Genomic DNA, 15,527 nt, shown 5'->3' with positions numbered 1-15,527 from the left:
ATTAGTTGATATCCAAGCGGAAACAAACTTTTTTGATTTTCGGTGATAATTTTCAATGTTCGATGAACGATGTGTTTGATTCAGATCAACTTTTTTTGCCAACTGGTCTGCAAGTATCTTAAAGAAGGTAAATATATGTTTTGTTCCCTATAAAAATAGACCTTTAGTTAACATGCATAGATTGCTTTACCAACATCCAACTGAAATATTTTTGGAAATGGTTATTATTTTCAGAAAAAAACCCTACTAAATTCAGTTTAAAAAACAACAATCTCTTTAATTATGACTAGTGTATTTATATTGTTTTATAATTTATGGCATAATTGAAAAGTACATCCATGTGACTATTTTGAGTTAATTTGGTGTTCAAAATGTAGAAAAATAACAATGGTATCATTTAAATAAATTGGTTGCCATGGAAGCAAATGTACTACACAACACAAAATTGTATATTTTCATATGTTATTATTTTTATTTGAACAAGTCAGTGCATTTTAATCTTACAAAAATTACATTTACTTATAATAAGTAACTCAAAAAAGTAATTAAATGTTAGAAAACATAAAAATCTCAGAATTGCTTTTCATAATTTGAGATACAATAAAGAAGGGCTTTGCACGTTTTACGGCCTTATTGTTTAACAAGTACTTACCCGTAATCTCATTTACTATTGAAATGGTATTAGGCATTCCATTGATCACAAAACTAAGAATAAAGATCAAAAGGAATTGTGCACAGATAGTAAAACTGACCATTTTCCAAATTTAAGGAACAGATACAAAATAAAAAAGAATACATGTACTGTAAATCAGGGAGCAAAATGCCACTAATGATGTAGACTCAAACTGAAAATACAGCTTTTTTATGAGTATTCATCATGTGTAATGGATACAATTAAACAGGGTGATGATTGGATAATTTTTAATGATTCTGTTTTTTCTGTTATATTTTGTTATTTCACATGGGTCACATATATCAAGTATAAAATGAATGCTTAAATATAAAATTCAAGATGGCCGAGTGTTATAGGTTAAATAATTTAAGGACCCCCATGGATACCAATATTTTTCTGGTGTTTTTATCTCTTCTAAAATTCTATTTTGAGGTTAAAATCTAGCAATTTAAGGCTTCTACTGACATACTTAAAAAAAATGCCTGAATCTGTGAACAATTCCCTTTAAGGTTAAAACCCTTTGGATGTCAGCTTATGTTTTTTTTTATTACCATTACATTCAACATAAAAAAACATAGTTAAGGTGTTAAATAGGTCAAACACTAAATAAAATGCATCACTTAAACACTGATTTCTCTTAAGTTTATACAATTATTTCTATAATAAAACTGTGTTTGTGTTTAAAAATAATTCTAAATTATTTTAGTTTTACACTTCAAATAAAATTCCAGCATGTACATGAAAATGTTTTCTAATTATAATAATTCAGGTTTGAATTTCCATTGTTAGAATAAATATTCACAGATGTTCTCCATTAAAACAGTACATTGTGATCTTAATCTCCAACCAGCTGTAGCACTTTATGTCCACATAGTGAAGAGACATACACAGTTACAGCAAATTCTTTGACTGAGTCCACATCAACATTTCTGTAAATAAAAAGTACCAGTGCAAAAAATCAAAAATGTAATCCTACTAATGTATCTTAAAATAATTTGGAATAACACAAAACTGACAGTCATGGTTGAAACTCTTATGGCTGGTAATCATCAGGATACACCAAACTTTAGCATGTACAAGTTTCTTTAATCATTAAGATATGTTATGAAATCTTTATCTCAAATGGATTCCCTTCACATCGGAATTCTTAATTTAAACTTGTCAATAAAATTAACTTAACATTTAAACTTTTTTTTTTTTTACTTTTGTAGTGTTCCGATGCATATGTTTTAGTAAAACCAAAGTTACAAAGAATCATTTAAAGGAGTAAGAATTATAACAGTCACTATATGCAAAACATAAGTTCTTACAAGCAGTTGAACAATCTGTTGCCAAAGTGATCATCCCTTCTTTCACCCGCCAGGATGCATCTGTGCAAGTAGTTGGGTCCTTTCCCTGGTGATTCATATAATTCATGAAGTATCTGTTCACCTAAAACACAAACTTCTTTAATAACAAATATCCATAATTAAATTTAAACACGGTATTAAATTACAAAAAATGACTGACATGCATGATTTTATGAAAAAAATAATACTGTTTAACTCACATAATTAGATAGAATTTCATTTTTTTAGCAGGATTGTAGTATATTTACCCGACATATGAAACATAAAAATCTTACTTTTTACAAAATATTTTTTAAATCAGAAAATATGTCTTACCAAAGCAGAATTATACTTTTATTGAATTTAATTTATTATTGTCCAAATTACAACACACAAAGTAAATAACAGCTTATCTTAAGTGGATTTTGTCAATTGTTTAGTCTTATCTCAACAGAAGGGACTGTTAAATAATAAATAGAAATTTAAACATTACTTAAAAGTTTAACAGATGTAAATGACTTTTTTTATTCATGTTACATGTAAGTTTTGACAAAAATAGCTCAAACTTACACATATCTTTAATAATATTACAATCTGACATATAAACAAAGTAAGTATTAAACCTTTAATGCCATACCATCTCAATTTAAAACAATAACACACCTGCAAATTTAGCCAGTATTAATTTAACTTCCAAAACAAAACATTTGCTGTCAATGTTAAAGGGACTTGTTCACACTCTATCAAAATGAGAATGTTTCAACTTTTTGTCACATATTTAAGAAATAAATGAACAATATACATCAGTGTGCGAAATAACACTAATGCCGCAGACTTTTACTGAAAATACACTTTCGTTTACTAAAAATCATCGTTAGAAATTGATAAAATTATAAAGCGTCTCATACGCGAAACAATTTTAAATTTTTGATTTCTTGTGTCATCGTTATATTTTGTAACAACACGCAGATGGTTTTACAAAGTATAAAATAAATGTCAACCCATGTGAAGACGGTTTGTCAGGTCCGCACATAATGTAGTTGTAAAGACTCAATGACGACCAGAACATGAACTCTGAATTACACAAACCCACATGTGAAGACGGATTGCTGAGCGGTTTCGGCGCTTGGCTTTTACTACATGGGTCAGTGGTTCGAGCCCCGGTGTGATAAACTTTTATTTCTGTTTGTTTTCTTTTTACTTTTATTCTTGTTTTTATATTGGAGCTATAATTTGTTACATTACAAAGATTGCTTACATAAAGTATAAATAGTACACCTGAGCGTACTATATCAGTACGGACAGCCAAGTGGTTGGTGCTAGACTTTTACTCCAGGTGTCAGTGGTTCAAGCCCTGGTGTGGATTACATTTTTTTCTTTCTTTAATTTTATCATTGGTTTATACTGGACTGGAACTATTTAGTTCCGATGTTTACATTTATCAATTAAAAGCATTTCATGACTACCTTCAAAACATGCCAAACTTTGTGAACAAGTCCCTTTAGCAAAGGCGATTTTTACCATGGTGTCATGTAGATTCGTCATCTTACCTGATGCGGAATATCAACTCCTTAATTTAGAAATCCTCCATGTCAATCAATAGCAGTTTGTTCCATTGTTAATCAGCGCAAATCTATCCAACTTTGACAGTAAATTTCAACATCATTGTTACTCTACGCTCGTTTAACCCCAATGAGTATTTCAATTTCAACAACAAAGCAATTGTTACACTCAACAAACTTTAAAAACGCTGTTTACATTATAAGCGATAACTTCGCGAGGGGCCAGTGCCTTTTTCGTCTGAACTAGTTACCAAGATCACAAGTTATATATGTTTCAGTTCAACTGAATGAATTTCAACTAATCAAGTGCAGTTATTTAACGTCACACAAAAACACGTTTAGCGTCATAAAACGTCGACCTCATTTGAAATCATTTCTGCTGACGACTTTACATTTATTTATTTTAAAAGAGAAAAATAAATGTATACATAACAATTAGTTTTATTGCTTTTCTACTAGTTCTCGTAGTGTTTATTATAATCTGACAGATGGCGCCAAATGTTAGTTTTACGTCTTTTAAAACCTTCAATTAAAGAGCGCAGACTGGTTTTACGTTAGTAAGATTCGTAAGAATTCTTAAGTCTGCGAACGCGTTTATGAAACGTTCGTAGGAATTGGCGTAAGAACGTCCGTACGTAAAAATCGCAGAATTCTTACGAAAAACTTAAGAATTGTTTATGAAACGGGGCCAATGTCTTTATGTGTATATAAATATGGATAGTGTCTATATGTGTATAGTATAGTGTATTGATTCATTTTTATCATTATTCAAAGTTTTTTTCTGTTGCATATTCACTTCACCACAACCATAATTAGCAGCAGCAACAACAGCAACAACAACAAGCAAGCACATTATGATCTTCATAATTTATTTCGTGATCAACATAAGGATCTTCGTATATATGGTAATATATTCTTATTCCAAAGATAAGTTTTTTTAAACCTACCATCGAAACTGGTAAATTCTTATTATTTTAAACCCAATATCCTGCCACGACATAGAAACCTCGCCGAGAACCAATTCCCCACGCTGCCGACAGCCGGTCTTCAGAAACTGCAATACCTGAAAACGTACCACAACCGCTACCTGGAGACGCCGCCGTCCGCAGAGGCGATTCCTAACATCCTGCACATTGTCGCCGCCTACGCCTACCATTGCTGCGCCTTCCGCCGAGTTCAGCAGGTGAGTTTATTACTGGGACTAAACGGCTTACTTTATGATTTTACCAAATAAAATAAGCCAATTTTACTTTTTGGTCAGTTCACGACCGATTGTGTGAATTAATAGTATTATGTATGTATTTAATATATAACCTGTTTAGAGATAACACAAAATATTCAAGAGGCATTTCGATCTCTTGTTTATGAAAAATAAATTAAATCTTGCTTGCTTAATATTTTCTTAAAAGTTAGAAATCATTTGCTGAAATATATGTCGTATTAAAAGTAAGATCGTACAATAATACATTTATACAATTCATTTCATTGGTCATGATGTATCAATGATTAGCATGACTCGCTGAACACATAGATATAACTGTATGGACGAGGTTATTAGTCAGTGGTCATGTTAGCCATGTTTATTTCAGGAGCAAGTATACCGGAAGGACTTCATGCTCGACCAAACGGTCACGTGGCTGAGAGACCCAAACGGCAGCGCGCTCTGGCCCGAAAGTGAGAACTTTGGTCCAATTGAGTTGTGATCGCGCTTAATTAAATGCACATAGCTACATATCTATAATAAATACACGTATATACATTTGCATTAGCATGTATAGGTAACGTTCTTTTTATTGTTGCAATTTACTTTACAACACTTCAAGTCGCACAGCATCTACCTTAAGTAATATGAACATAGTTGATTCAGTATGTTACGTTTGTAACAGTGTGCACAGTATTATAAACATCTGACATTAAGTAGATTAGACGCAGTACATCGGTATATTTTTTCACAATGTTCAGCAAACAACCTCAGTGACCCGAACTTCCCGCTGTACTTGGACTACGAGGACGAGGACGACGCGCTGTTTAACGACTCGCTGCTTCCCAACGAAACGGCGTTCTCCACCTCCATCGACACAGAGATCCGCGTGAAACCCGTCGTCGAGTGCTCACCGGAACCCGGTAGGAAGCCCTGAGCGGCATACACTAGTTATCAAACATTAAATTCAGTATTAAACGGTTGCATTTCCGACTATGCAATTAATTTATAATCTTATTTTTCAAGTTAATGTACTTTGTATAACAAAATAAAATGTGTCTAAATGGAAATTCACACCGGGTCTCAATTATCTAATCGATGATTCTGTTGCTGCTGTGCCGGTTGCCGACAGACCCGTTCCAGCCGTGTGACGACCTGTTTGGCTGGTGGTCGCTGCGCTGCGGCATCTGGATCGTCTTCCTGCTGGCGGTGATTGGCAACGGCACGGTGCTGTTCGTGTCGCTGTTCAGCAAGTCCAAGATGGACGTTACCCGCTTCCTTATCTGCAACCTGGCCTTCTCGGACCTATGTATGGGTGTCTACCTTGGATTCCTGGCCATCGTTGACGCATCCACACTTGGTAAGACGTGTGAAGCCCTCTAACAGGACTTTCTCTAGTGCCAAACAAGTTTCGCTGCCACCAATAACCACACACAACTTTTGTCACCGTAACAACGAAATAATATAATTATCTACAAGACAACGACTGCCAACAACTGTTTTCGCTTCATCTGATTCTATAGGCACAACAAATCAACACTATTACTACTTTCACCACAAATTAAAACATAATTATTATATGCTTCAATATTTTATAAAAAGCTAAATAATAAATATTCAACCATACAGGATATCTTTGTCGGCTCAGGAACTACTAAAAAAACGCCTGGTACTCTTAAACTACAAAGTAAGAGTACAAAAAAAACTTTTCAAAAATTACCCAGGAGTATGACCGACTGCCTTGAAGCTGGTCGACAACGATAAATGCTCTATTATATAAGTTTTTTGAACTCATGTCAATTGTCTTACTAAAATGTGGTCGTGCCTTGTCTCTGTAACGGTCAATATCGCTGTGCAGGTGAGTTCGAAAAGTACGCGGTGCGGTGGCAGAGCAGTGGTGGCTGCCTGGTGGCGGGTTTCCTGGGTGTGTTTTCCAGCGAGCTGAGCGTCTTCACGCTTGTCGTCATCACCGTGGAACGCTTCTACGCCATCTCACACGCCATGCAGCTCGGCAAACGGGTGCGTCTCGGACACGCAGGTGAGAACCATGTAGCCTCTGATTCATTACACGCGTAGAAATATATTTCCATTCTAATAACTGCATCATTAAATATACATGTTCACTTCACGCATTTCACTCTTTCATTGATGTAATAAGTGCCGTATTGTGACGCGTCTTTCTGACTTTTGGCATGAGTTACGCAAACGTGGAATAATACGAATGTCAACGTTAATTTTTGAAACACCTGCATCTGCATGAACACAAAAGTTCAAAGCCTATAGAATGGTACATGCAAACTGCTTTTTAATATCGCACAACTTGCGTCAAGACGGCCTGTATTTCCCTCTGTGTTTCAGTTGTACTTGGGTCAAGACGGCCTGTATTTCCCTCTGTGTTTTAGCTGTACTTTGGTCAATACGGCCTGTATTTCTCTCTGTGTTTTAGCTGTACTTGGGTCAAGGCGGCCTGTATTTCCCTCTGTATTTCAGCTAAACTTGGGTAAAGACGGTCTGTATTTCCCTCTGTATTTCAGCTGTACTTACGTCAAGACAGTCTGTATTTCCCTATGTATTTCAGCTGTACTTGAGTCAAGACGGCCTGTATTTCCCGCTGTATTTCAGCTGTACTTGGGTCAAGACATTCTGTATTTCCCTATGTATTTCAGCTGTACTTGGGTCAAGGCGGCCTGTATTTCCCTCTGTATTTCAGCTGTACTTGTGTCAAGAAAGTATGTATTTCCCTCTGTATTTCAGCTGTACTGATGAGTAGCGGGTGGATATTCTGCATTTGTATCGCAAGTCTGCCACTGTTTGAAATCAGCGATTTTAGAAAATTTGCCATCTGCCTTCCATTCGAAACGGAAAGTCAAATTTCACTAGGTATGTGCGTTCATATCAAGTCCAAACTGTTTTGACCCTATAGAAAACGACGGTCATTATGTTAGTATGTCGGACGACCAAACTTTGTAAGATTCTTGATTTATTGTTAAGTGCGTCATTACTTGAAGATTTGTAGAAGGTCCTTGTCTGGTCTGAATTCGGGGGACCTGTCTTAAGTGCTCAAATCAAATGGAGCACAATATTTAAAAGAACTACTGTCTAATATGCAGCTATACATCCCTATGTAACTAAACATATGACGGAATCCTTTGATTACCTGTATGTTGTTCATTTGATTAGAAGATCGGTTCACATTTAACCACCTTTGCTTTTACCGTTTTCATTTTGTATCGAACAGTCATATATCGACTTAAACTACTACGGATTTTTTTTCTCTTATGTTACTTACCATTCTTGTAATTTTGTTCAGATATTGATTGGGACGCACACAGGGTTACAAACATGGCAAACAGAAGATGTATTACTAGATAATTTCTATATGTGGATAACTATACGTAATAAATTGCACTTGCTGTAAGGATTAAACATTAATATATTGATACATTGCAGCATTGTAAAGCCCGACTTATGATGCAGTTGTTGTTTCAGGTTACGTGTGCTTCATCATGATTTTCAACGCCATCTCGTTCGTGGTGATTCTCGTCTGCTACGCTTACATGTTCATGTCCATCCGCGCCGCGCACTCGTGGAATGCCAAAGACACTGTTGTGGCAAAGCGCATGGCGCTACTCGTATTCACAGACTTCTTTTGTTGGGCCCCGATCATATTCTTCTCTGTGACCGCAGCTTTCGGATGGACGGCGGCCGGAATTAGTCTTGACGAAGCGAAGGTCTTGACAATTTTCGTTCTTCCGCTAAATAGCTGCGCCAATCCTTTCTTGTACGCCTTTTTCACTAGACAATTCAAACGAGACTGTGTAAAACTGTGCAAACGAATAGAAGAGTCCAGTTATTCTAGACACGCCTCCAGCAGTGGTAATGGAAGATCTTCGGCGCTTCTTAATCGTCAGCAGCGGACAAACACTTGTGTGAGACAGCAAAGGGGATGTAACGACAAGGCCAATATAGCGAGCACATCTGGCGAGGCATCGACGAGCTCCAACAACGCGTCGGACGACTCAGATCTGACGCTGCGGAAGGTTCGTCTGACTGCGGAAGAGAAGCAGATAGTCCGCTATGTTCGCTCGCCCGACATGTCGCTGAAATTGCAGCCACTTCAACTGCGTGAGAATGCTTCCCAACAACTGAAAACCGGTCAGCCATCTACCCCAAGGAACACCAGTCAGAAAAATGCACAATCACCAAAGGAAAATCCTGTTGAAGAGGATCAAGATTCGTGGCCAGATATAATCGTACACACAAAGGAAGGCAATGCCTTTCTGAAAACTACAGCAGACGACGCACCATCCAAATCCTTGAGAAGACGCGTCTGCGGCAGCTCCAAATCCGGTTATAGTGAATGTCTAGAAACGTCCGCCAGGTGCGCAGGGCGACTGTGTAACCACACACTAGTCACCTTGCATCATCAAAAGGTGTCACTGCCCAGTCGGTCTGTAGAATCTCAGACGGAAGAAGTCAAAGCTGCCGTTGTGAAACCCGCGACAATTATACCAAGCGTACACGACAATCTGCTGTGTGAAGAAAAGATTCATGTCAGAAAAAAGTTCGAAGCAGACAGAAGTAAGGAAATAGGACTTAATGCGACACATTTTGTCAAAAGTAAAGGTGAACAATCGAACCTGATTAAATGTGACAATACAGTGAGTCATGCTGATGCGACCACACAAACTGACAAGCATGTTCTCCCGCTCATTCCACAGTTGAAGGGTTTGCATAGGGCAACGGCAAAACAAGAAAAAGATAGGCACATTATAGAGTGGCGGAAAACCTCGCAGTTGTCATTTCTTTGGAAACATTCTGGTACATTCGATGTGATGTGTCCAAAACAAAAGTCCAACAGTTTGGTCGAGCTCACTCGGCCAGTGTCCGTCGAGGCAACCACGTCCACAAAGCGGCATAGCCTTACTTCGAAACAGGAAGGATACATACTGTTGAAGAACTCAAGCAGAGATTCGGCATATGAAGACGATGACCAGTATGTGTTTTATGACCACAAACCGACGAGCGTTAAAAATCAAGCGGACAATAGACGCAAACAACGGAACGATATGCTATATAAGAATGCAGTATACAGAGACAATGAAGACTCGAGTATGGCGGTCCCGGGTTCTGGTGCGGGACAGGAGGGCGAGTGTGAGACGTCGCTGTGCATTCCGCAGCACCGGAACAGCTGTGATATCGAAAGCGGCATCAGCTCCAGCTCGTGATGGCCCCAGTTCCGCCAGGTCACCAAGGTCAATAGGGCGAGCCCCGACACTTCACCAAGGTCAATAAAACGAGCCCCGACACTTCGCTAAGCTCAATAGTGCGAGCCCCAACACTTGACCTAGCTCAATTGTGCGAGCCCCGAAAGGTCACCAAGCTCAATGGTGCGAAATAACGGCATTTATATTTCTTCAATTAAAACTATAATGCGTGGCATAAACAACTTTCGAATACATTCACGAATAATGCGTATAAAAACGTATGCACGTACACGAAAACATGCACAACGGCATAAATACGAGTATTAACAGCCTGAAGTGTTTAAAAGAGCAATGTGCGCGTACGCCTTATTTAAGACACTTTGTTTTATCTATGTTTATGACAATTGCAAAACATGTGGAGTATTGTTATTTCATTCAAAATGTTGCTTCTTTTATCGTGAATTTTAAAGTTGAAAGTTTGAATTAGGAATCTCATTTGTTATATACTTAACTTGACATATGGAATGCGTTCTGTTGTTAACGTGTTTCTTTATTATTTTTTTTCATGTTCTATTAATGTCTACTTATGTTGATGTTATTTCATCCTAATATCCATCCTAATATTGAACTCCAGTGTTGAGAAAGATTTTGCTCACTTAGATTTATTCGTATAAACTGACAATGAACTGATAATTGCGTATTCACTGCAACATGGAAATCGACTTGACATTTGCCGAATTGAATAAAGTGAATGCATGGTGTTTCATCATCTGCTCTTGAAAATAAACATTTTATCAAAATTTCTACGTTAAATATGTACATAAATTTGCTAAAATTAACACTTGATTAGGGATGTTCATATGACAACGTGATGGGTATTGTTGGAGAAACTTCATACTAAGATCTATATATCTTTTATAAAAAGTTCTACGTTAAAAAGGGTATATAAATTTGCTAAACATAACACTTGCTTCCGGCATGTTTATATGATTATGTGATGGGTATTGTCGGAGAGACTTCCTACTAAGAGCGTCCTTAACAATATATGAGTCGTGTTCTGAGAAAACTGGGCTTAATGCATGTGCGTAAAGTGTCAACCCATATTAGCCTGTGCAGTCCGCACAGGCTAATCAGGGACGACACTTTCCGCCTAAATTGGATTTTGGTAAGAAGACACTTCATTTAAACTAAAAAAAGTCATAAAAGAGGAGAGCGTTGTCCCTGATTAGCCTGTGCGGACTGGACAAGCTAATCTGGACGACACTTTACGCACATGCATTAAGCCCAGTTTTCTCAGAACACGACTCATATCAGGCCCGTACCCAGGCCATGGGCCCAGGGGCTCGGGCCCCCCCAGCTGGCTGTCGAACTATGATTTTTTTTTTAATAATCGGCCCACTGCAATTTTTTCTCTCGTGCAAGGGCCCACAGTACACATTCCCTCAAAACAAAAGAGCAGCTGTGTTTTATTGTCTCTGATAAACAAGGGGATTAACGCTCGCCAATCGAGATAAGCCTCTAGGCAATGTTTTCTTATCGCCTTGTACCCACATCCCCGATCAGTCCCCCATTGTGATCATGAATGCTTCATCTATCGATGGTTGACATGCATTTTGATACGTGCAGCGAATGGAAGCAACTGCCACAGGAGTTCGTAGACTATGGTCTGATAATTGCCGACGCAAGTTATTTTCCTTCTTTGAGAAGGCCCTAGACGTATTTTCCCTTCTAAAGTTTAATTTTTTTTTTAAACATTTTATTGGGAGTTTTTAGGTCCCAATATATACTTTTTGCATTGAGAATAGGGCCCTGAATTTGAACCGGAACGAAAACACTGACAAAGGTATTAAACATAGTATTTATAGTATAGTATTTATAATTTTTGAAAGGAAATCCCTGAAAAAGACTACGATGAGATAGTTAACATGTTTGTTTAAAAGAAAAACATATTCATAAATTTTCCGAGCAACAGATAAGAATTTGGCAGAATTCAGTATTTAATATAATTGAGTACCGAGAATTGAGTAATATCAACCTATTAATGGCTCATTGGTAAAATCAAAGCGCTGAAGGCACTGAAGATGTTCGCTATTGCATAATTTAACACGCAATTCATTTTTCAAAATCAATCGCAAGTTTGAAATGAACACACGCCATTCAACTTTAAAAAGTGTGTGTCATAGCGCACGGGTCGAGTTTTGTGTGCACTTTTTATCATCCTTATTATTTCATAGAAATAACTAAGACAAAATAAAAACAGCATGCTTTTTTGGAAGTTCTGAAAGCAAAGAAAGTATGATGAAAATGGTAATGAGAACTTAATATAAAGAAAATTTGCAGTCACCATCATATTAAAGGAATATTTTTTCTAATATCGAATGACTATCTCACCAAGAATATAAATTCATAATGAAAGTTCCGTGTACAAAACTTTTGATTTTTGACACCATATACAAATTCAAAATATACAATAATCTTCGTATCTTGTATATGGAGGAATAAAAGTATATAAACATTGCTGTTTATGCTTTACTTGTTACCCGAGCAGTTCACACGGTGTCAACAACGCTAACATAAACATAGGTATAGAGCACTAATGCGCTTTTAGGCGAATCTGTTTCAGTTTTCATCTTAGTGACTTTAACACAACGCCAACAGACACGCATGAATATTTTCGAATATTTAATAAGCTGATTCGAGATACAACCTCTGAATTTTTGCTACATCACTGCGTATGTGCTCAATTCAAAGGATGTAGCACTGTTCAGTGTAAGGAATTCCGGACTACTCTCTGTATGCTCAAACGACACAAATTGTGGCCCTGTTACAATTACGCGTTACAATCCATCTCGCAGAATTTCAATTTCGCCTCCAAGATGAGAAAACAATCATTAGCGAAATAGTATAGTGTCACGATAAGAGAAAATCGTTTAATTATCATACCACAATGTTTGCCGTACTTGGTCAGCACGTCTGGAAATCATTCCTTAATGCGTCGATAGGCTGCCATTATTAACAAGTTTGCTATTTTGAATTCAATTTTGTATCAAAAAGCATTGTTTTTAAATGTGGGATTTTCAATTCGCAATGAGATTTGTAATGACCCTCGTCATGCGAAAATGGGTCTTATTCCATATGCGCCCATCATATAAATAGCCCACTCAGCTATCCCTCCTTCTGGTAAGGAGAAACATAACATATTGAGTGATTTTAAAGCGAACAGCGTCGCCTATGGCCTGACTGCGCAAGAGCACATGTTGGGTTTAACAAACGCTTGCCGAAACGCATAAGACCCATTTTCGCATGACGGCGCTATTGACGTGTGATTTAAATGTGACGAAAGAAAACTGCGTTTAAATCAAATATAAACATACGATATATTTCGATAATGAAGAAAGATACTCGTAACAAGGCATATGAGGACACATATGAAGTGCTCTCCCGTAGTATATTTTTTATTTACTCACACTAATGTGTGGTTTGACAATGCTAACACACATTTCATGCGGTGAATATGCAGCCTACAAGTGAAAAACACAACACAATAGTTTAACTTTTGTTTAATTGTATTCAATTATTTAGAAAAGTAAATTGCTAACTTTATTTCAAAGTCGGCGTATACGCCGACTACATTTTTAAAAGACATGTATTGTTATAAATACATTTAATATAATATATTTAGTTGTTTTCGGTTTAAGCGATTATAAAGCATTTTCGAGGTTGCCTATAGTATGCCTGAGTAATTGATGAACTCATATCCAACTGTCAATGTATTGAGAACTGTGAATATAAACAAGCTAACCCTTCTACTAAGCTTCTACTTTTGCGTTGCAAACACCCGTAAATACAAAAGATCGCCGCTATGTGTTGAGAACCAAGAACGCTTTCCAGAAATACCCGATGTAGTAGCTTCAACGAGGTTATGAAACAGGTCATTCGTATTATTATTATAAATTATTTGTTATATTCGGGTTAAGCGATTATGATTTTTTTTAGTCTATCGTATCGCTGAAGTTATTGTTGAACTTATGTTCAACGTTTTATAAATTGAGAATATAAATAAGCGTCAACTTTTTCCCAAATCTCTCAATTTACGACCTGTACTACGTCATTGAGTTGTATGTGAGAGCGTAACCTATTGCGTTGTTATCGCCCGTAAACTTTCCTTTGTTTATCGACAGGCGCATCTATTAATAGCCTCATATCATGAATGCCAAAACACCCGCGAAAAAGAACCACGTGACCAAATAGGACGCTAAACGCAAATACCATGCGACTACGACTTTAATTATGTAAGAACGCTCCGCAATTCCTCTGAAGCCGGGGCCTTGTGATTGCTTTTACGTAAAGAATTGACTTCTAACTGAAGTAAGCAAAGGAAACGCAGCACCTAATTGACCCATTCCTTCTATGTGCGAAGGCAGATTGAATTTTACTAATGTATGGTTTGCCTATTATAACACACATTATAATGCGGTAAATATGCGACTAAAAGTAAAAAACACTATAATTAAACTTTTGTTTTTAATTAAGTTATTTAGAAACCAAAATTCCAAACCTTATTTCAAAACAGCAAGACTACATTTTTTAGAGAATATTCTTGTTATATTTAAATGTTTTTTAACAGTTTCAGCGATAATGAATCATTTTTATGTTGTCTATCGTATCCCGGTAATAATTGTTGAACTCGTGGTCAACGTGTTATTAATTGAGACCTGTGAATATAAACAAGCGTAACCTTATACTAGTGCGTAATTCTCACCCGGACTCCCCTTTGTTTATCGCCAGCCTCAGATTTATGAATGAGATGAGCGAAAATACTACGTCACGCAGACGCAGCAGAAAGTGGACTATTTTAATCATTCATAAACAATCTCCTCCGCGACACGTGCAATACGATCATTGTTTTTTTTATTCTTTTCTATAAAACACCATTCGAAACTATTGCATTTAACACGATATTAATATAATGTTTCCATTTGTGAATAAACATAATTGGAGAACTCAAACCTCTTGCATAAATTATACAACTCTTTCTTCGCGCGTAGTGTAAGCGGGAATTGGGCTAATCATACCCAGGCCGTATCGACCTGAATTTTACATCAAGCACATTAGACGGTCGCTAAAGCGACCATCTAAAAATGAAAAATGAATCAACAAATCGATCTCATTATATAAGTTAACCTGATCCAGTGTAGACAAAATATTGTATAGTTAAATTATCACTTTCCTTGAATTTGTTTGAAAACAGTAAAATATGTTAAATTGATTATTTAAGACTTTCATTATTTCCCCCAAAAATTAGGCGTTTCGCGCAATTTTTTTCCTCAAAAAATCTTCTTCTTACCCAAAAAAATCAGATTAAAAAAAACTGTGACGTTATTGATTTGTGAAAAAAATGGTGGAAGCAATACGAGAGTTGATGTGGATAATCGTCAGTTTAAACTTGTAAGTTTCGGAAATCTAAAGCTTTTAATTCACACCAATGTTTAAAGCTTAAGACTTCCGCAATGTGCTGATTTACTTGTTATATTCCATAAATTCATATCACAAAAT

At 36.6% G+C, this 15,527-nt stretch overlaps 1 protein-coding gene and 1 long non-coding RNA gene across 5 annotated transcripts in view; one reads left to right on the top strand and one right to left on the bottom strand.

Moving 5' to 3' along the window:
- LOC127838347 (lutropin-choriogonadotropic hormone receptor-like) overlaps window positions 1–10,732 on the top strand; it is a 56,226-nt gene extending 45,494 nt beyond the window's left edge. The window contains exons 10-16 of the mRNA XM_052366051.1: window positions 4,566–4,746; window positions 5,153–5,237; window positions 5,526–5,687; window positions 5,897–6,124; window positions 6,623–6,802; window positions 7,519–7,644; window positions 8,254–10,732. Coding sequence (XP_052222011.1) covers window positions 4,566–4,746; window positions 5,153–5,237; window positions 5,526–5,687; window positions 5,897–6,124; window positions 6,623–6,802; window positions 7,519–7,644; window positions 8,254–9,992 — 2,701 coding nt within the window. The 3' untranslated portion in view covers window positions 9,993–10,732. The remainder of the gene's footprint in view (window positions 1–4,565; window positions 4,747–5,152; window positions 5,238–5,525; window positions 5,688–5,896; window positions 6,125–6,622; window positions 6,803–7,518; window positions 7,645–8,253) is intronic.
- LOC127838355 (uncharacterized) lies at window positions 494–3,669 on the bottom strand. 4 transcript variants are annotated; one of them, XR_008029782.1, is made up of 3 exons: window positions 3,552–3,669; window positions 1,984–2,104; window positions 494–1,602 (listed from the first exon to the last, which is right to left on the bottom strand). It is a non-coding gene; the product is annotated as an uncharacterized LOC127838355 (long non-coding RNA). The 4 variants fall into 4 exon arrangements; XR_008029784.1 differs by lacking the exon at window positions 3,552–3,669 and adding an exon at window positions 2,665–3,510; XR_008029781.1 differs by lacking the exon at window positions 3,552–3,669 and adding an exon at window positions 2,639–3,508.
- Window positions 10,733–15,527: the final 4,795 nt, after the last annotated feature.

This window comes from Dreissena polymorpha, chromosome 1 (genome assembly GCF_020536995.1).
Source record: "Dreissena polymorpha isolate Duluth1 chromosome 1, UMN_Dpol_1.0, whole genome shotgun sequence".
Lineage (NCBI taxonomy): Eukaryota > Metazoa > Mollusca > Bivalvia > Myida > Dreissenidae > Dreissena > Dreissena polymorpha.
The sequence above is the reverse complement of the archived record's forward strand: the minus strand, read 5'-3'. Positions and strand labels throughout refer to the sequence as shown.